Here is a 20,802-nt window from a genome sequence, read left to right on the forward strand (position 1 = left end):
AGTTTAATTAAATACTCAAGTGAAATACCTCCAAATTGTACTTATTGTTCAGTGCTTCAGTGAGGGCAGTTACAATCCATCACTAAAGATTTATGTATTCTGATTCAGCGGATTTAATATTTATTTGTAGAATCTTCACAACTCACAGCAATTAAATGTTAATTTATCATCATGGGAAATAGCATATAAACAAGCTTCATAAAAGATAATTTCTAAGCAGTACAGAACAGTTTAACATCTGAATTGATCCTGAAAGCCTATTTCCTAGAATAATTCATTCCGTTTTAGGCCATCTCACTTATGGTCACTTAAATGTTTTTAAGCTCACCATGTCCAGTATTCAGAGTTCAAAACATTTATTAACAAATGTGTTATATATTTTTTTTGCCAAGCGGAGCAAGACTGTCCTGTGCAACAGATATGGAAAACTGTTCATTAGTTATCATGAGTTTCGCAAATGATAGAGCAGTTGTTGGTGTTTTAGAGCCATCTGCTGGTGTGATTGGGTATTGCAGATCTGCATCCGCCTTGTGTGTGCGGCCGTTGCTAGTCAGAACCAGTTGACGTGACATGTGGTAAGTTCGCATTTTAAATAGCTCCCGAAGGTTTATACGTTTTAAGATCGAGAATGTATGTTTATGTTATGAACCTCGACATATTAGATGATTGTATAATTGATATGTTATTATTGTTTTTATAGTTTGTCACTTGGTAGGGAGTTTATGCACATTTTTAGTTTGACCACATGTTACTGGTTAGCTATGTTGGATGTCCGCTAGCAATATAGTTTTGTTTTACTCGTGCAGAACCTGCTGTACAAATCACAAATATACCTTTGAAAGAGACCAATGTGTTTGTCCTGTCTTTCAGGTATGCTGCTCCGAAATGTAAATGTAATGTTATCATTGTATTATTTGTATATGTGATGTGTATATACTAGCAGAACTAGTTGACGTGACCTGTGATCCTGCTGTACAAATCACAAATATACCTTTGAAAGGGACCAATGTGTTTGTCCTGTCTTTCAGTCCTTTAGACCCAATCACAACCGTTATACCTGCGCAAATATTCAAATTAGCCATGTGCGCCAAACAGAAGATAGACGCAATGTAAATACTTGATTGTTGTGCACTGTTGTGTTTAGCCTACTGCATGGTTAGTTGTGGTCTTGAAAACAGCCTAGCCTTGCAGTTGGAGTAGTTGGAGTGATTGTGTGATTGTGCGAGAGAGAGCGCACCTGCCTTGGTTGTGTTTGGCTTGTTGTGGGCTTTGTGTATGTGTTCAATGATGTATCTGTCTGATCGTATGAGCTGTTGATGGATGGTTAAATAATGTCACAAGATCGGACATACTGCAGGCTCTCATTTGCAAGTGCACTGATTGTGTGCCCGTCTCTGATATGCTATATACCTGGCATTTATTCAGTTCATTGCTCTTCTGAGTGCGCCAGAATGGGGCCAATTATTGTCATGTTTGCCTCTCCCTGTTATAAAATAACGTGGATCCCAACAACTTAAGCCGATGCAGGCTCCTATGTCAGTTTTGCTTTATGAGTGTGCTTTAATTGTGTGTGTGTGTGTGTGTGTGTGTGTGTGTGTGTGTGTGTGTGTGTGTGTGTGTGTGTGTGTGTGTGTGTGTGTGTGTGTGTGTGTGTGTGTGTGTGTGTGTTGTCATGTAGGCTATAGATATAGACTGATTGTCTTGGCTTGCATCCCTGAAATATTGTAATGTTATGGCCTAGGCCTACTGCATATTGAGAACATTTAGATTGATGTTGCGCAACAATCTGGGGATGAGGACATCCCGAATATTGACGGGTATTTCGCACACTGCGATCTCAATATATAGCCTATATAAAAATATAACACTGTACTCGACACAAATGAAAGTAACGTTGTTTACTTTTAATTGTACCGCAATGCATTTTTTTTTAAGTCTATTGTTTATCTTTTTTGTATTGTAGTTTAAGCACAGTTACAGTCTCCAAGGTGTTTAATTATTCATCCGTCATCTGCTGTACACATCTGTACTGTAGTGAGGGCAGTGTTATGTTGTGGGGTTCATATTGATGGTCTATGACGTCCATAATGCTTTAGTGTGACGCAGTCACAATGATCTTCTCTCTCAATAAACAGCTAAAGTTCAAAAGGCAAATGAAGTGATGGATGAGTTGTGTTTGTGTCCAGGTCTCCAGTCTACTATGGATGAGGAGAGAGAGGAGGAGGGTCCTACCTCTATGACCACTCTGTCTGGGGAACATGGCCGCCGGAGCAAAGCTAAGAGGTAAGAAGAGGATCTCTCTGTCTGTGACTGTTGTCCATCTCAGAGCTCAGCAGTGATGCATCATGACTCCATCATTAGTCCGAGGAAAAGATGTGTGTGTGTGTGTGTGTGTGTGTGTGTGTGTGTGTGTGTGTGTGTGTGTGTGTGTGTGTGTGTGTGTGTGTGTGTGTGTGTGTGTGTGTGTGTGTGTGTGTGTGTGTGTGTGTGTGTGTGTGTGTGTGTGTGTGTTGAAGCCCAGAGCAGCAGCAGAGAGCAGACTCCCCTGGACCCAGCTGTGTCTCCATGAAGAGTGACTGGTCTATGCACCTACCTCCTGTTTTTAAAGATGGACGCCCCTCCAGAGAGGAGAGGTAGGAGTTTCAAACAGACTGGAGTGGCTCAAAACTAACACAACTTAAAAAAAAAAAAAAAAGGAGCTGTATTTGTGTTGAAGCCCAGAGCAGCAGCAGAAGGCAGACTCCCCTGTACCCAGCGACCGTATGAATGAAATTAATATTAAGACGACTTGTAGCAGACTTCACAGGTTTAATGTTTGAAGGTTCAATGGCTAGGGATTATTTACTATCCATGTTAAAAAGAAGAAGGAATATTCCCCTCAGATTGCAATTATTATTTTTTTTGACTATGCTTAACATTTTTCACTTTATTTTGTTTTTACACATTAGAAGATTTTATTTAAAGTCACATTTGTCTTGTTATCTTTATTGTTGTTGTTGATCCGAAAATGATCCGACCCGTGACTCAAAAACCGTGACACGATCCGAACCGTGAGTTTTGTGATGCGTTGCACACCTAATCATTTGTGTGTGTGTGTGTGTGTGTGTGTGTGTGTGTGTGTGTGTGTGTGTGTGTGTGTGTGTGTGTGTGTGTGTGTGTGTGTGTGTGTGTGTGTGTGTGTGTGTGTGTGTGTGTGTGTGTGTGTGTGTGTGTGTGTGTGTGTGTGTGTGTTGAAGCCCAGAGCAGCAGCAGAGAGCAGACTCCCCTGGACCCAGCTGTGTCTCCATGAAGAGTGACTGCTCTATGGGTCAACCTGATAACTTTAAAGATGGACGCCCCTCCAGAGAGGAGAGGTAGGAGTTTCAAACAGACTGGAGTGGCTCAAAACTAATACAACTTTTTCTAGAATAAAAAGTGTGTGTGTTGAAGCCCAGAGCAGCAGCAGAGAGCAGACTCCCTATGGAGGTAGATTTGTGTCTTTATTATGCAATCAAAAATAATAGGTTTGAGAGCAAAACTTTCCACACTGCAATCAAAAAATAGGTTTGAGTGCAAAACTTTCCACTCTGCAATCAAAAAATAGATTTGAGAGCAAAACTATCGACACTGCAATCAAAAAATGTTTGATTGCAAGATAAATTAATGTGATAAAAAAAATATTAATGGGAATCCAAAAGTTTTGTTTGCAAACCCAAAAGTTGTGTTTGCAAATCCATAAGTTTTGTTTGCGAATCCAAAAGTTTTGTTTGCGAATCAAAAAGCTTTGTTTGCGAATCCTAAAGTTTTGCTTCCGAATCCAAAAGCTTTGCTTGCTGTTGAGCTGAATCTCGTGGGCGGGACCTACGCCGAAAGATGTAAGACACGTCTCTATTGGCCAGTCTCGATCGGAGTGACAGCTTGGCAACATCCGAAAAGCCGCTGCCCCCCGACCGCCTCCAGAAGCAGATTGTCGGCCTGACGGACAGGGTGTTCGTTTGTGCCTCTCAAACCGCGGCAGCGGTCAACAACATCGCCCTGCTCTCCTCTGCCATGGTCTCCTTGTCGGCTGACAGGGAGGCCTACGGAATTTTCAGGGCGCGCACGGGACAAGCCCATAAGGCGAAGCCTAGACGGCGTAGCCTACATGAAATAGAACTCCCTCTCTCGTTACTAACTGTGGATGTTGCCAAGCTGTCACTCCGATCGAGACTGGCCAATAGAGACGTGTCTTACATCTTTCGGCGTAGGTCCCGCCCACGAGATTCAGCTCAACAGCAAGCAAAGCTTTTGGATTCGCAAGCAAAACTTTAGGATTCGCAAACAAAGCTTTTGGGTTTGCAAACATAACTTTTGGATTCCCATTAATATTTTTTTTATCACATTAATTTATCTTGCAATAAAACATTTTTTGATTGCAGTGTCGATAGTTTTGCTCTCAAATCTATTTTTTGATTGCAGTGTGGAAAGCTTTGCTCTCAAACCTATTATTTTTGATTGCATAATAAAGACACAAATCTACCTCCATAACTCCCCTGGACCCAGCAATCGTATTAATGAAATTAATGTTAAGAAGACTTGTAGCAGACTTTACAGGTTTAATGTTTAAAGGTTCAATGGCTTTCAAACGGCCCCATTTATTGAATCAGTTTGAATTTATCTTTGGAGGTGAAGTGGTTTGTTGAAACAAATGATCTGTGAAGAATAACACAGGTCTGGGTAGAAATGTAGAAACTGACTGCTCTATTTTCTATGTTAGCTGAACACATTGTGAATAAACACTCTATGCACAGTATGAAGGGTACTTAGTGGGTTTTTATGTCAGCATGTAGGTGCTTAAATAATAACTTTTCTTTCCCCCCCCCCCCCCTTAAATTTCCGTTTAAAAAGCTGAGAAAGAATATTAAAATTAAAAGTCATGAGAAAATAGTTTAGTAGCCCTGCAATAAATAATGATAATAGATCAAAGTCATGTAGTGCTTTTCCCACTGCTCAAAGACGCTTCACAATCGCTTCATAAGCTAAATGATAAGAAACAAAAAAGAAGCTGAACAAAACAAACGGTGAAAAGGTGTGTTTTAAAGGTTGTATCAGCGATTCTGGTTGCCCTGACATCCGTTGCGAGATTCCCTAAACAGAGCCAGCTAGCCCCTCCCTCCCGTGTTTTGAAAATGGTCATGGACGCGCATTTCTTTTTGTAGCTTCTGATAACACCTTCAACTCAGTTGGTCTATGCAACAGGAATTTGTAGCTACCACTTTGCGTGCACAAGCGCGAAACACCACAACACCACCCCTTGTCTGTGACTGGTTGGAACACTGTTTATTTTGATTTTGAGGTGTTGGTAGTACCATTGATTTCTGTGTGCGATCTCGGAGCCTAGGCTGCCTAGAGAGACGCGTTTTTTTGACAGCCTGCTTATGGGACGGGCAGCTAGCGGATCGTGAGGAAAAAGCAGATGAATGTGATACTTTATATTTCGATCAGAATCGCTGATACAACCTTTAAGGGCAGTTTTGAAAGATGAAAGCGTGTTGGCATTGCGGATGTGATGGGGAGGGCTTTCCAGAGGGCGGGGTCGGCTGCAGCAAAGGCTCTGTCTCCCCAGTACCGGAGGTCGGTCCTTATGGGGTGCAGGAGGTTGGCATCGGCGGACCTGAGACAATGGGTAGGGGTGTGGCGGTGGAGGAGGTCAGAGAGGGAGGGGGGAGCCAGGTAGTTGAGGGCTTTGAAGGTGATGAGTAGTATTCTGAAATCAATCCGGTATTTGACGGGAAGCCAGTGGAGGTCTTGGAGGACAGGGTTGTGGTCTAAGCGGTGGGTGGATGTGAGCATACGGGCTGCAGAGTTTTGAACATATTGCAGTTTATTAAGCTAGTGTTTTGATGAGCCGTATAGGATGGAGTTACAGTAATCAAGGCGGGATGAAATGAATGTGTTGACCAGAGTTTCGGCGGCTGAGTGACAGGGAGGGACGGAGACGAGTGATGTTCCTGAGGTGGAAGAAGGCTGCTTTGGTAATCTGGTTCATATGGGGGAGGGATGAGAGGGTGGGGTCAAGGATGATACCTAAGTTGTGGATGTGAGTGGAGGGGGTGAAAATGGAACCATCAATATTAAGTGAGAAGTCCTGGGTGGGGCGGGTGAGGGGGTTTGGGCCAATGATGAGGATTTATGATTTATTGCAATTTAGTTTGAGGAAGTTGTGTTTCATCCACGTTTTGGCCTCAGTGAGGCACGTGGCGAGGGTGCAATGGGTGGCTGCAGAGGTGGTGTTGGTGGGGAGGTAGATCTGAGTGTCATCAGCGTAACAGGGATAATGGAGGCCATGTTGGCGGAGGATTTGACCGAGTGGGAGGATGTAGTTGATGTAAAGTAGGGGACCAAGTACAGAGGACCAAGGAAATGATCAAATGAAACGATATCCACAAATCCTAACTTCCAGATGGTGTTTGTTTTTCAGAAGGAGGCAGCAGAGAGCAGACTCCCCTGGACCCAGCTGTGTCTCCATGAAGAGTGACCACTCTATGGATCATCCTCCTGTCTTTAAAGATGGACGCCCCTCCAGAGAGGAGAGGTAGGAGTTTCAAACAGACTGGAGTGGCTCAAAACTAATACAACTGTTTCTAGAATAAAAAGTGTGTGTGTTGAAGCCCAGAGCAGCAGCAGAGAGCAGACTCCCCTGGACCCAGCAATCGTATGAATGAAATTAATGTGAAGACGACTTGTAGCAGACTTTACAGGTGTAATGTTTGAAGGTTCAATGGCTTTAGGGATTATTTACTATCCATGTTAAAAAGAAGAAGGAATAATGCCTCAGATTGCAATTTTTTCAAATATCGACTATGCTTAAAGGGGTAGTTCGGAATTTTGGACATAGGGCCTGATTCCCAAGTGAGCTTTGGTATTCTTTATCACTGGAGACAGTTTTCAACCCATTTCATTCAGTCTTTCTAGTTGCAGAGTTCGCTCGTGCTAGCTAGCGCACGTCAACGGGCAATGCTAGCCTGCTATTAAAAACAGTGTTACCCACTCCACAGTACACCCGAGGTAAATCAATTATAACGACAGACTATACATTTAAATGTCTGTTTATAGAAAAATTTTAGAAATAAAACCAACCTTGCATTGCATTGCATTTTGAGGGAATTGCGGGGTCTCAGCAGCAGTGTTATATTCCTGGTAGTAGGCTACGGCAGCGGCGGACTGATACCTAGGTTACCGGCTCTAGTTTGTTTACCTGCCGCTGTCATTGCTACAAACGCAGAGTACAGTGAACGAAGGAATTCTATTAGCGTATTCAATTAACAAGATATGGCCACGTTTGGAGGACTTAGCGATGCATTTGCTTTTGAAGACGATTATGAGGAATTTGTTGTATCCAACCAACCGTACATGTACGAGCCGGTGTTTTGATGTCCAAGCCAGCAGCAACAAGCCACAGTTGTGTCCTTCCTGGATCTCGCACTGGAAATTGTTGGAAACTTTGTGGTGCCCATCTGTAGCGTATATTTCTACAATTTCTAAAAGCACACTGAACCACCATGTTGCCTTGTCGTTCAATTGCGCTTCTGTCCCACGCTTCTCTGTTTACGTTCTGTCGTGATTCGGTTACAAAACTAACCGGCGCATAGTAAAATTCCGCTTCTGCTGAGAAAGTAGTCCCTCGATGATTCATGCGATGCAAGGTTAGTTTTATTTCTAACATTATTCTATCAACACAGACATTTAAATGTATAGTCTGTCGTTATAATTGATTTACCTCGGGTGTACTGTGGAGTGGGTAACACTGTTTTTAATAGCAGGCTAGCATTGCCCGTTGACGTGCGCTAGCCTAGCACCAGCGAACTCTGCAACTAGAAAGACTGAATGAAATCGGTTGAAAACTGTCTCCAGTGATAAAGAATACCAAAGCTCACTTGGGAATCAGGCCCTATGTCCAAAATTCCGAACTACCCCTTTAACATTTTTCACTTTATTTAGTTTTTACACATTTGAAGATTTTATTTAAAGTCACATTTGTCTTGTTATCTTTATTGGTGTTGTTGATCCGAAAATGATCCGATCCGTGACTCAAAAAACGTGACACGATCCGAACCGTGAGTTTTGTGATGCGTTGCACCCCTAATCATTAGTGTGTGTGTGTGTGTGTGTGTGTGTGTGTGTGTGTGTGTGTGTGTGTGTGTGTGTGTGTGTGTGTGTGTGTGTGTGTGTGTGTGTGTGTGTGTGTGTGTGTGTGTGTGTGTGTGTGTGTGTGTGTGTGTGTGTTCCCCACAGGCCACACCAGAAGAGTTCAAATGTTACCAGGTCTATACAGAAGAATCAAACAGAGCTGATCAAGGTGTGTACAGGTCCAACAAGACATTTAACTTCAGCTCTACATGAACATCAGAAAGCATCTCTTGTGGAGCTCATAGTCTCCAGGCTTCCCTCTTTAGACCAGCTGACGTGATTCCAGGACAGATGCTTCTGATGTCCTCAGTGAGTTCAGAGTAAAGTTCTCCTTGATGTTTGTTCTGTTCCAGAGGGCTGAGGAGAACGCACACGCTTTCCTCGACAAGGAGCTGAAGAAGCTCTGGAGGGATCTCTTCTCAGATTACCCACAATGCTCAGAGGGTCAGAGAGTGGAGGAGGAGGAGGTGGATGGTAAGAAGGAGGAGCAGAGGAGGCGCGCCATAGAGGGAGTGGTGGACATCACAAAGCTCTGCCTGATGGAGATGAACCAGAAGGGACTGGCCGACACACTGCGGGGCGGTAAGAGACTCTTATCTTGAAAAGACAGAATAAGTACACATTTTGAAGAGCAGTAGGAGATTATTATTTTTTTGTTCAGACTAAATGACATAATGTTAGACTTATGCATATCAAACTTCCATGTGGAGACAATCTTTCCTCTTTGGGGTTTAATGGTTTGATCCAGTATGTAGGGTTGTTGTGGCGTATCAGGTTAAATGGTTTGATCCAGTATGTAGGGTTGTTGTGGCGTATCAGGTTAAATGGTTTGATCCAGTATGTAGGGTTGTTGTGGGGTATCAGGTTAAATGGTTTGATCCGGATATGTAGGGTAATGGTGGGGGTCTCAGGTTAAAGAATGTTAAACATCATCATTACCAGCACCAAATCACCCGACCACATCACCCCCATTCTCGTCCAACTACACTGGCTCCCTGTCCAACACCGCATTGACCTTAAAACCCTTCTGCTCACCGACTAAGCCCTCCACAACGTGGCCCCCACTTATCTCCCCGACCTCCTCCAGGAGGACAGGCCCTGCCGCTCCCTTCGTCATCCTCAGCTGGTCTTCACCGTCCCGATCCCAGCCTCAGCACCGTGGGTGCTAGGGCTCTCAGCACCGTGGGTGCTAGGGCTCTCAGCACCGTGGGTGCTAGGGCTCTCAGCACCGTGGGTGCTAGGGCTCTCAGCACCGTGGGTGCTAGGGCTCTCAGCACCGTGGGTGCTAGGGCTCGTAGCACCGTGGGTGCTAGGGCTCTCAGCACCGTGGGTGCTAGGGCTCTCAGCATCGTGGGTGCTAGGGCTCTTAGCACCGTGGGTGCTAGGGCTCTCAGCACCGTGGGTGCTAGGGCTCTCAGCACCGTGGGTGCTAGGGATCTCTGCACCGTGGGTGCTAGGGCTCTCAGCACCGTGGGTGCTAGGGCTCTCAGCACCCTGGGTGCTAGGGCTCTGAACTGAACTGAAAGAGACACCCTGACAACATTGAAATCCCTCCTCAACACACATGTGTTCCCACTGGCCTTCTCGCTGTAATGACCCCCTACCGTGGGTTCCCCTCGTATCCCCGTTGGGCTACTGTTCTTACCCCCTCCTACCTGGGTCTCCTCACTGTTCTTACCCCCTCCTACCTGGGTCTCCTCACTGCTGTTCTTACCCCCTCCTACCTGGGTCTCCTCACTGTTCTTACCCCCTCCTACCTGGGTCTCCTCACTGTTCTTACCCCCTCCTACCTGGGTCTCCTCACTGCTGTTCTTACCCCCTCCTACCTGGGTCTCCTCACTGTTCTTACCCCCTCCTACCTGGGTCTCCTCACTGTTCTTACCCCCTCCTACCTGGGTCTCCTCACTGTTCTTACCCCCTCCTACCTGGGTCTCCTCACTGTTCTTACCCCCTCCTACCTGGGTCTCCTCACTGTTCTTACCCCCTCCTACCTGGGTCTCCTCACTGTTCTTACCCCCTCCTACCTGGGTCTCCTCACTGTTCTTACCCCCTCCTACCTGGGTCTCCTCACTGTTCTTACCCCCTCCTACCTGGGTCTCCTCACTGTTCTTACCCCCTCCTACCTGGGTCTCCTCACTGTTCTTACCCCCTCCTACCTGGGTCTCCTCACTGTTCTTACCCCCTCCTACCTGGGTCTCCTCACTGTTCTTACCCCCTCCTACCTGGGTCTCCTCACTGTTCTTAACCCCTCCTACCTGGGTCTCCTCACTGCTTTTCTTACCCCCTCCTACCTGGGTCTCCTCACTGTTCTTACCCCCTCCTACTTGGGTCTTATGTCTTGTGTTGATCATGCTGTTGGCGATGCAGCTCTTGCTGTTTTTGACCCTAGATTGTTTTATGAATTAGGCGACCTTGGGTGTCATGAAAGGCGCCTTGAAATAAAATCGTATTCAATTGTAATTATTATTATTATTATTATTATTATTATTAATAACATTAAACATAAATTGCAGATCAGCAGAATAACTCAGTGGAAGAGATGCAACACTATCTTGTTAGATCAGCATGTCATTTTACACCAATTCACTATCATTATTATTATCATTAGACCAATCATATCGCTGTGGTAAAAACGAAAAGTCCTGAACATTTTGAATCTGTAACATGCTGTCTTTCTCACGATCAGCTTCTCCGACCGCAAGCTATGAAGCCACATTAACATTAAACATTCTACTGCAGACCAACAGCAGAACAACTCAGTGGAAGGGATGAAACCCTGTCTTGTTGCATCAGCATAGCAAATCACTTTACACTGATTCACTATCATTATTACTATCATTAGACCAATCATATTGCTGTGGAGATAATAGTCCTTAACATTTTGAATCTGTAACATGCAGTCCTTCACAACCAGCTTTTCCGACCACAAGTAATGAAGCCACTAAATATCATGAAGTTGATAATTTAACAGGAAATATTGACCTGGTTCCACTGATCACCATCCACTAACTGATGTCATCTGATGTTTTCTCATTTAGGATCTGATGCTGTCGATTGCCAACATAAAATCAAGTCTAATTTGAAGAAGAAGTTCAAGTGTGTGTTTGAGGGAATGGCTAAAGCAGGAAAACGAACAGATCTGAACGACTTCTACACAGAGATCTTCATCACAGAGAGAGGCAGTGGAGAGGTCAACAAGGAACATGAGGTCAGACTGATTGAAACCGCTTCCAGGAAACCAGCCAAGGAAGAAACACCAATCAGATGTGAAGACATCTTTAAACCCTTACCTGGACAAGATCAACCAATCAGAACAATGATGACAACTGGAGTGGCCGGCATTGGTAAAACCGTCTTAACACACAAGTTCACTTTGGACTGGGCTGAGGGCAAAACCAACCAGGACATACACTTCACATTTCTCCTAACTTTCAGAGAGCTGAATTTACTGAAAGGGAAAGAGTTTAGCTTGGTGGAACTTCTTCATCACCTCTTTATTGAGACCAAAGAAGCAGGAATCTGCAGATTCCACCGGTTCCAAGTTGTCTTCATCTTGGATGGTCTGGATGAGTGTCGACTTCCTCTGGACTTCCAGAGAAACCCGATCTGGACTGATGTCACAAAGTCCACCTCGGTGGACGTGCTGCTGACCAACCTCATCAGGGGCGACCTGCTTCCCTTCGCTCGCATTTGGATAACCACACGCCCTGCAGCAGCCAATCAGATCCCTGCTGAGTGTGTTGACATGGTGACAGAGGTGAGGGGGTTCACCGACCAACAGAAGGAGGAGTACTTCAGGCAGAGATTCAGAGAGGAGAAGCTGGCCAGCACAATCATCTCCCACGTCAAGAAATCACGAAGCCTCCACATCATGTGTCACATCCCAGTCTTCTGTTGGATCACTGCTTCAGTTCTGGAGGACATCTTCAAAAAATCCCAGATCGAAGAGATGCCCAAGACCGTGACTCAGATGTACAGCCACTTCCTGAGGGTCCTGTCCATACAGGGGGACAGGAAGTACCATGGGAGGGCTGAAACAGATCCAGACTGGAGCTCAGAGAGCAGGGATATCATTGTTTCTCTGGGAAAACTTGCTTTTAACCAGCTGGAGAGTGGCAACCTGATCTTCTACGAGGCAGATATGGCAGAGTGTGACATCGATATCAGAGCAGCCTCAGTGTACTCAGGAGTGTTCACCCAGATCTTTAAAGAGGAGTGTGGGCTGTACCAGGACAAGGTGTTCTGCTTTGTCCATCTGAGCATCCAGGAGTTTCTGGCTGCCCTTTATGTCTTCTGGTCCTTTATCAATACTGGGGTCAATCTGCTCTCAACCTCCAGGAAAGATAAACTCCTCCTCTACCAGAGTGCTGTGGACAAGGCCTTACAGAGTGAGAACGGACACCTGGACTTGTTCCTCCGCTTCCTCCTGGGCCTCTCTCTGGAGACCAATCAGATTGTCCTACGAGGTCTGCTGGGACAGAAAAAAATATCACTGATCACTCAGATTAAAACAGGTCTGCTGCGAATGACAGGAAGTAGGTCACAGACCAATGAGGGAACAGTGTCTTACATCAAGGAGAAGATAGAAGGAGATCAATCTCCAGAGAGAAGCATCAATCTGTTCCACTGTCTGAATGAGCTGAACGACTGTTCTCTAGTGAAGGAGATCCAGGAGTACCTGACATCAGGAAGTCTCTCCGGAAAACCTCTCACGCCTGCTCAGTGGTCAGCTCTGGTCTTCATCTTACTGACATCAGAAGAGGAGCTGGACGTGTTTGACCTGAAGAAATACTCTGCTTCAGAAGATGGTCTTCTGAGGCTGCTGCCAGTGGTCAAAGCCTCCAAAACATCTCTGTAGGTTCACTAATAACATGTATTACAATACACACTACAAAATATAATTAGTACTGGAATATAAGGTTAAAATTACATGAAAAAGATCTTTGTAGGTTCATAACAACATGTATTACTATTCTACGCATAACAGAATAAACATACTAGTTATAATAACATACAAAACATCTCTGTAGGTGTCCTATTAACGTGTAATGTATTACAGTACACATAAGAGAATATTCACAACAATAGAATATAGAAGGAGTATTCATTTAAAAAACATTTTCAATCTCAACTAAACAACTCTTTAACATTTCTACATCTAATTATTTAGTATGTTTGTTAAACTAATAACATTCCTTCATTATTGAATAACTTAAAGATGTATGTTACTTTGATCACTGTTCCTAACCTGTTCTCTTTATTCTGTGTGAAGGCTGCAGGGCTGTGATCTGTCAGAGAGATCCTGTGAAGCTCTGGCCTCAGTTCTCAGCTCCAAATCCTCTAGTCTGAAAGAGCTGGACCTGAGTACCAATAATCTGCAGGATTCAGGAGTGAAGCTGCTCTCTGCTGGACTGGGGAGTCCACACTGTACACTGGAAACCCTCAGGTCAGTTTTACCCAATGGTCAAACAGTAACACAACAAGGTTCAATATCAGAAGACATTTAACAGATTTACAACCATAAAAGTGTGCACGTAAAGTGAAGCAGCACGCAACTGACACCCCCAAGCACACAAATGCTGTCTTATTTCTCGTGCTCGCAAAGTGTTTTCCTATTCGCTATGATATTTACTTTCCTCAAAACACAATATACATAATATTAAAATTAAACTTCTAATCATATACAAAACATCGCTTTAGATGAACTAATGACATATATTACAATACAATACATTGTATACATAATACTACAACAAAAAGTAAGATTAATATACTAAACGATTTTGAAACACTGCAAAACAAATGTAAATGGACTGCATTTATACAGCGCTTTTCTAACCATTGGCCACCCAAAGCGCTTTACAATATTGTCACACATTCACCATTCACGCACACATTCACACACCGGCGGAGTCAACTATGCAAGGCGACAGCCAGCTCGTCGGTAGCAGTTATGGTTAGGTGCCTTGCTCAAGCACACCTCAACACTCAGCTAGGAGGAGCTGGGGATTGAACCAGCAACCCTCAGGTTACCAGCCAACCCGCTCTACCTCCGGAGCTACTGCCGCCCGTTCACAACAACTTTGATATACAGTAGTTATACATTTTAGACCCAATATTGAATAAGCACAATTTCTTCATTATGTAATAAGTTGTAGATTGAAGTTATTTTAATCACAGTTCCTAACCTGTTCTCTTTATTCTGTGTGAAGGCTGCAGGGCTGTGATCTGTCAGAGAGATGCTGTGAAGCTCTGGCCTCAGTTCTTAGGTCCAACTCCTCTAGTCTGAGAGAGCTGGACCTGAGTACCAATGATCTGCAGGATTCAGGAGTGAAGCTGCTCTCTGCTGGACTGGGGAGTCCACACTGTACACTGGAAACTCTCAGGTCAGTTTTACTCAATGGTCAAACAGTAACACCACAAGTTCCACATCAGAGGACGGTTATATAACTCAGCTTATACAACGGGGGGCCTAAATCCAGCGATCTGATTGGTTCCTAACTGTTGTATAATGAGCGTATACATAACTGCTATGACGCCCAATCATTTTGTAAAAGTTTGCATATCACTCCGCGCCTGGAAGTAGAAACAGTTACAAAGTAAAAAATATATTGAACGATGGAGAGGGTGTAAATGTTGTTACTCCGGGAGTGAGCAAGGCGAGGGAGAGACTAACGAAAGCTAAGGCACACGGTGAGTGAACTGCTCCATCAGATAAATTGCCGGCGAACCGCTCTAGCCGAGCCTTCTCTCGGAGGAACGCTAAAGTGTGTTGCATAGCGACCGTCGTGCATTTTGAAGGCAGCCAGGAGGGACTACTTTTTTGTATTCTTTAAAAAAACGGCTACTTTGTCTTTCTTGGTTTCTTTTAAAATGTAGTGTGTCTATGACTTTCGTTTCGCCATAATAGTAACCGTTGTATAAAAGCAATAGATCACTTCAGTCAGTGGTATGTGCTCATTATACCACTGTGAAGGGTACCACAGCCTGGCGTGATCTATTGCTTAATTATAACTCAGTACCTTTGATGACCACATCCATGATTTTGTATCATTGGAGATGTAACACCTTTTGTTTAGGTGGATATTCTAATACATCCATATGCCTGCAACCTTTCAGTTATAAATATAAAAATGAGCTCAAAATATAATAATATTGCCCCCCCACTGTCCCCCGTATACGTGACGGTGATAGTTTAGAGCAGGGGGGAGTACAGGGGGTCTTTGGAGGGTCTTACCCCTAGTTGGACACCTCACACCCCCTGAAAGCCTCAACAGAAACATTTTGGAGGGTCTCTGGAAATGATTTGAAACTTGCAATTGTCACACAAAAGGTGTTTTAAAGCTTAATATATCCAGTAGGGGTGTGCACGGGTACACCTGTACACGTGTACACGTGTAACCGGTTTGTAAATCATAACCGTTTAGGAAAAATAAGTAAACGAAAAACCGTAAAAAAATAATAATATTCACCGCGCCATTGTTTCAATGGGAATCGCGACGGTCCATACTTTCAACATAAAGTTTACATATTTATAATTCGATATTTGTCTCAGCCTTTATACCAAAGATTCTCTATTGTCTATAGCATGGTTTCTCAACGGGGGCGTTCGCACAACCTAGGCGCTGGGAACGTGATTTTTTTAAACTAACTTAAACTTTTCTAAATTTTTGGGTGAAAAAACATTGCATTTCAAGTACAAAATATATGGGCCTAATTAGGCCTCTGTGCGCGATCTGTTTTCGTGGTGCCCAAGTTGCCCGGGCCGCGGTGCTCGTGGTTCCCGGGCCATTCATTCATTCGTTCACGGGGAACGGCGGGAGTCGCGGAAGTGCCGTGGTCACGGTCGCGGTGCCCAAGGAAGACGGGAGACGTGGCTTCTCTCTCTCAAGTTCAAGTTTATTTCAAGTTCAAGTTTATTATAGCCATTTCAACAGTATGTAAAATACAGTTGATAGGAATTTGTTTTGGTATGCTCACATGTATTACACAGCAACATAACAACACAACATTACAAGACAGAAAGCCAAAACGGCACATAAATAACAAGGAGTGCAACACTTAACACACATGAAAAACACACAATGCATGGTTCATGGAGAATGACAGCCGTAAAGTACAGTACAGTGGTGCAAAAACTGCAAGTGAGGTAGGCCATGAAGATCTTAAAGACCTTAAAGTGCTTAGTGCTTGTTCAAGTGGCGTATAGCTTGTAGATAGGTACTATCCCTAAAGCGTGATGTTTTACTTGTGATGCTTCCGTACCTCCTCCCTGATGGTAAGAGTGTGAATAAGTGGTGTGCTGGATGAGAGGGGTCAGAGATGATCTTCCTAGTTTTCCTTGAAATTCTGGTGTCATAGTGCGAGCCTATGGTAGGCAGACTACAGCCAATGATTTTAGAGGCCCTGCGTACTACCCTCTCAAGCTGTTGTTTGTCCTGGCTGGTAGCACTACCATACCAGACCAGGAGGGAGAAGGTGAGCACGCTTTCGATGGCTGCACGATAAAAATGGATCATGCCTGCCTGACTTACCCCAAACTTCCTCAGCTGACGAAGGAAGTATATTCTCTGATGGGATTTGGAAATAATAAGACTAATGTTCAAGTTCCATGATAGGGACTGGTGGATAGTGGTGCCTAAGAAGCAGAAGGAGGAGACCCACTCCACAACTTGGTCATTAATGGAGATGGGAAGGTGCTGGCCTGCCTTTTTCCTATAGTCAATTATGAGTTCTGTGGTTTTGGTTGTATTTAGTATAAGGTTATTGTCTTCACACCACTGCACCAGCTGTTCAACCTCACTCCGGTAGGTAGATTCCTCCCCATCAGATATGAGGCCTATGACTGTGGTGTCATCTGCAAACTTTAACATTTTAACAGATGCAGAGTTTGATGTACAATTATTAGTGTAAAGAGAAAATAATAGAGGTGACAAGACACACCCTTGTGGGGCGCCGGTGTTCAGAATCCTTGGTGATGACACATTATTCTGGATTTTAACACACTGTTTCCTACTGGGCAGGAAGTTTAAGATCCACTGACAAAGTAGAGCATTAACTCCTGCGGCCAGGAGAAAGTTGTACAGTCTGACAGGAATGATGGTATTGAAAGCCGAGCTAAAATCAATGAACAGTACACGGTAGGGATGTGTCGGTCGCGACTGATTCGTTACAACGAACGAATCCCGAACGTGAACGACAAGAACTGGTTCCCCAATACAAGAAGAACTGGTTCTTTGATTCTTTTTTTTTAACATCAACCAAACATATGGTCACGTAAATAAAATATACAAACGAACAGAGCTCCGTCTCCCCGCGACTTATATTGATTGAGTCTACAACTTCCTCAAAGATTCAGCCAATGAGAGGTAGCAATGGTGTTGGAATGGCACCTGGGTAAACCAATGACAAGGCGGTACCGTCGAATATGCGCGCTTTCTCTCTCTGACGTATCTTGGGTCATACCATTCGACTCAAATATCCCCCTACATTTTTTCGAAAATAGACTTGACCTCCATCTGTTTATTGGATAAACGCATTTCCCAATCCCAGGAGTCTTTGCTCCATTCTACGTCAATTTAAGAACAAACAAAGAAATTAAACTGCAGTTCGTATTTTTTATTTATGACCATGCAAGTTCTGTAATGCCTGAACAATGAAGAATTAAATGTAAAGTAAAATAAAATTATAAATGTAAAACCATGAATGAAATATAGAGAGTAAGCAAGTGGTATAAATATTGGTGGAACATTCGACATACTATATAGCAGGCATCTCCAAACGGCGGACTGCGGTCTTGACGGTCCTATCCGGACCCACGACCAATTAAAAAAAAAAAAAAATTATAAAAAAAAGTTTTTTTTAAGATGTAATCTGACGTAACGAACGAATCAAAACGAACGAATCAAATAAACGAATCGTTATAGTGAACCGAACTGAAAGAACTAGTTCCCGGAAAAGAATCATTTTGCCCATCCCTAGTACACGGGCATAGGTGGACTTAGTGTTCAGATGTTGCAGAATGAAATGTGTGCAAAGTGAAACTGCATCGTCCACTCCCCTATTAGCCCTGTAGGCAAATTGGTGAGGGTCTAGCGTGATGTACGTCAAGTACCTACAAACTAGGCGCTCAAGTACCTTTATAACAACAGAAGTAAGTGCCACAGGCCTATTAGTCATATAGTCTCTCTCTCTCTATCGCTCTCTCTCTCTCTCTCTCTCTCTCTCTCTCTCTCTCGCTCTCGTCGCTCTGGAAGTTTAATCGGGTTTATTACAGTGATGGACAGTGCTGTTAGCCAATCAGAGGTGATACATTTGCATGCCATGAATATTTATATATTTCTTTCACCAAATCCGACTCAGAGCGCATTCATTGCTATTAGTGACCAACGCAAAATCAATGAATAATGATGCATTAAAAGCTTTAAGCAATATAACACAAGTGTGAGTGGGGTTGTTAGTTTGTTAAAAAAAAATGATTGGGGGGGGGGTCGCCAGAGGATCAGGGTAAGGTCAGGGGGGCGTTTGCTCAAAAAAGGTTGAGAACCACTGGTCTATAGCTTATAACCGCGTTGTCTGATTACAGTTTAATTAATTTTTCCCAATTTACCAGCTCTCGTTTTGAAGAATAATCACCGCACCATTCGTTTCAATGGGAATAGCGACTATACTTTGTCTATACTTTCAACATAAAGTGTACATATTTATAATTTGAAATTTGTCGCAGCCTTTATACCACCGATACTATAGGGTCTATAGCATATAACCACGTTTTCTGATTACAGTTTAATGTAACAGTAAGCTGATAACATCCTAATTAACACCACAACTGCAAATGAACCACACGGAGATAACCGTGGCAACCGGTCAAACAAATGTTCTTTCTGCGATCATTCTGCTCGCGCATCCGCCGTGTTGATAAACAAATAATCCCCCTATAGCGCGACTGCGGTCCACTTTAAAAAAAAAGTTAAAGCTTCATTAATTAATAAAGAAACGGTTAACCGTGTACACGAAAAAGTAGGGGTTGTGTAAACGTTTACATTTTTTTGTAACCGTTCACACCCCTAATATCCAGTACTCATTATCTTAATTACTAATTCTTTATCCACAAATACTTCATCAAGGTAAAGGCACTTGTGTTTGGAGTAGGACGTTCACTAAGTGGTTGACAGACTGGAAAAACACAGGATTTTACATGTGTGTGTGTGTGTGTATGTATGTGTGTGTGTGTGTGTGTGTGTGTGTGTGTGTGTGTGTGTGTGTGTGTGTGTGTGTGTGTGTGTGTGTGTGTGTGTGTGTGTGTGTGTGTGTGTGTGTGTGTGTGTGTGTGTAGCTTGTCTGGCTGCCTGGTCACACAGGAAGGCTGTGCTTCTCTGGCCTCAGCTCTGAGCTCCAACCCCTCCCATCTGACTGAGCTGGACCTGAGCTACAATCACCCAGGAGACTCTGGAGCTGCGCTGCTCTCTGCTGGACTGGAGGATCCACGCTGGAGACTGGACACTCTCAGGTATGGAGAGGACAGCTCACCACTCAGGGAAAAAGTCTCCTACAAGGATTCATGTCGCTGCTAGATGAAGTGGTTTGAAGAGGCAGCTGTCACTCATGTTGTGTAGAACGTGATGAGACGGCAGATGATGAAGGTGAATGTTTCAACATGCTGCTCTCACTTTGTTTCCCCCCCAGTGTGGAGCACGGTGGAGTGTGGAGGCTGAAACCAGCTCTAAAGAAGTGTAAGTGTCTGTTTGATTCATCACATCACACACTCACTATTGAGATGGAAAGTCCATCCACACAGCAGGAAGTGAGGTCACATCCTACTGGGAATGAAGATGATGGCTGACATCATGTATCTTACGTATATATTAATACTGTCGACCATCACAGTTAAACCTGCTTGTATAAAACCCAGCAGGTATTACATTGTTACATTGAGGGGGGGTGACGGGGCTGAGGGGGGTCTGATGGGGAGGATTAGGGGTGAGGGGGGGGGGGGGGGGAGACCGGGCTGAGGGGGGAGGAGTGTGGGGGTGGGGGGGTGAAGTGGCTGAGGGGGAGGGGGTGGTGACCGGGTTAGGGGCCGGTGAGGGGGAGGGGAAGGGGTGAGAGAGAGGGGACTGAGGGGGAGGGGGGAGGGGGGTGAAGGGGCTGAGGGGTGAGGGGGAGGGGGGTGACCGGGCTGAGGGGGGGGGGAGGGGGAGGGAGGTGACGGGGCTGAGGGGGGGTGACCGGGTTAGGGGCCCGTGAGGGGGAGGTGAAGGGGTGAGAGAGAGGGGGTTGAGGGGGGGGGGCTGAGGGGGAGGGGGAGGACTAGGGGGGAGGGGGAGGGGGGATGACTGGGCTGAGGGGGGGCTGAGGGGGGGCTGAGGGGGGTGACCGGGCTGAGGGGGGGGGTGAGGGGGAGGGGGAGGGAGGTGACGGGGCTGAGGGGGAGGACTAGGGGTGAGGGGGAGTCGGAGGGGGGGTGACAGGGCTGAGGGGCCAGTGAGGGGGAGGTGAAGGGGTGAGAGAGAGGGGGCTGAGGGGGGGGGGGGCTGAGGGGGAGGGGGGGTGACGGGGCTGAGGGGGGGGTGAGGGGGAGGGGAAGGGGTGAGAGAGAGGGGGCTGAGGGGGGGGGGGGGGGGGGGGGGGGGGGGGGGGGGGGGGGGGGGGGGG

General features: G+C 45.0%; 1 protein-coding gene across 8 annotated transcripts in view; it reads left to right on the forward strand.

The window, feature by feature from the left end:
* LOC130369639 (NACHT, LRR and PYD domains-containing protein 12-like) overlaps positions 1-20,005 on the forward strand; it is a 29,154-nt gene extending 9,149 nt beyond the window's left edge. For 2 of the 8 annotated variants that reach the window (XM_056575123.1, XM_056575122.1), the window contains exons 2-12: positions 2,187-2,283; positions 2,522-2,633; positions 3,237-3,353; positions 6,440-6,553; positions 8,254-8,317; positions 8,502-8,730; positions 11,187-13,002; positions 13,421-13,594; positions 14,361-14,534; positions 19,484-19,657; positions 19,834-20,005. In XM_056575123.1, the coding sequence (XP_056431098.1) occupies positions 2,259-2,283; positions 2,522-2,633; positions 3,237-3,353; positions 6,440-6,553; positions 8,254-8,317; positions 8,502-8,730; positions 11,187-13,002; positions 13,421-13,594; positions 14,361-14,534; positions 19,484-19,657; positions 19,834-19,990 (3,156 nt within the window). In that variant the 5' untranslated portion in view covers positions 2,187-2,258 and the 3' untranslated portion in view covers positions 19,991-20,005. Of the gene's footprint in view, positions 2,284-2,516; positions 2,634-3,236; positions 3,354-6,439; positions 6,554-8,253; positions 8,318-8,501; positions 8,731-11,186; positions 13,003-13,420; positions 13,595-14,360; positions 14,535-19,483; positions 19,658-19,833 lie in introns of all 8 variants that reach the window. The other 6 variants (XM_056575121.1, XM_056575120.1, XM_056575124.1 and 3 more) reach the window with 6 other exon arrangements.
* The last annotated feature ends 797 nt before the right edge of the window (positions 20,006-20,802 follow it).

This window comes from Gadus chalcogrammus, chromosome 17, assembly GCF_026213295.1.
Source record: "Gadus chalcogrammus isolate NIFS_2021 chromosome 17, NIFS_Gcha_1.0, whole genome shotgun sequence".
NCBI lineage: Eukaryota > Metazoa > Chordata > Actinopteri > Gadiformes > Gadidae > Gadus > Gadus chalcogrammus.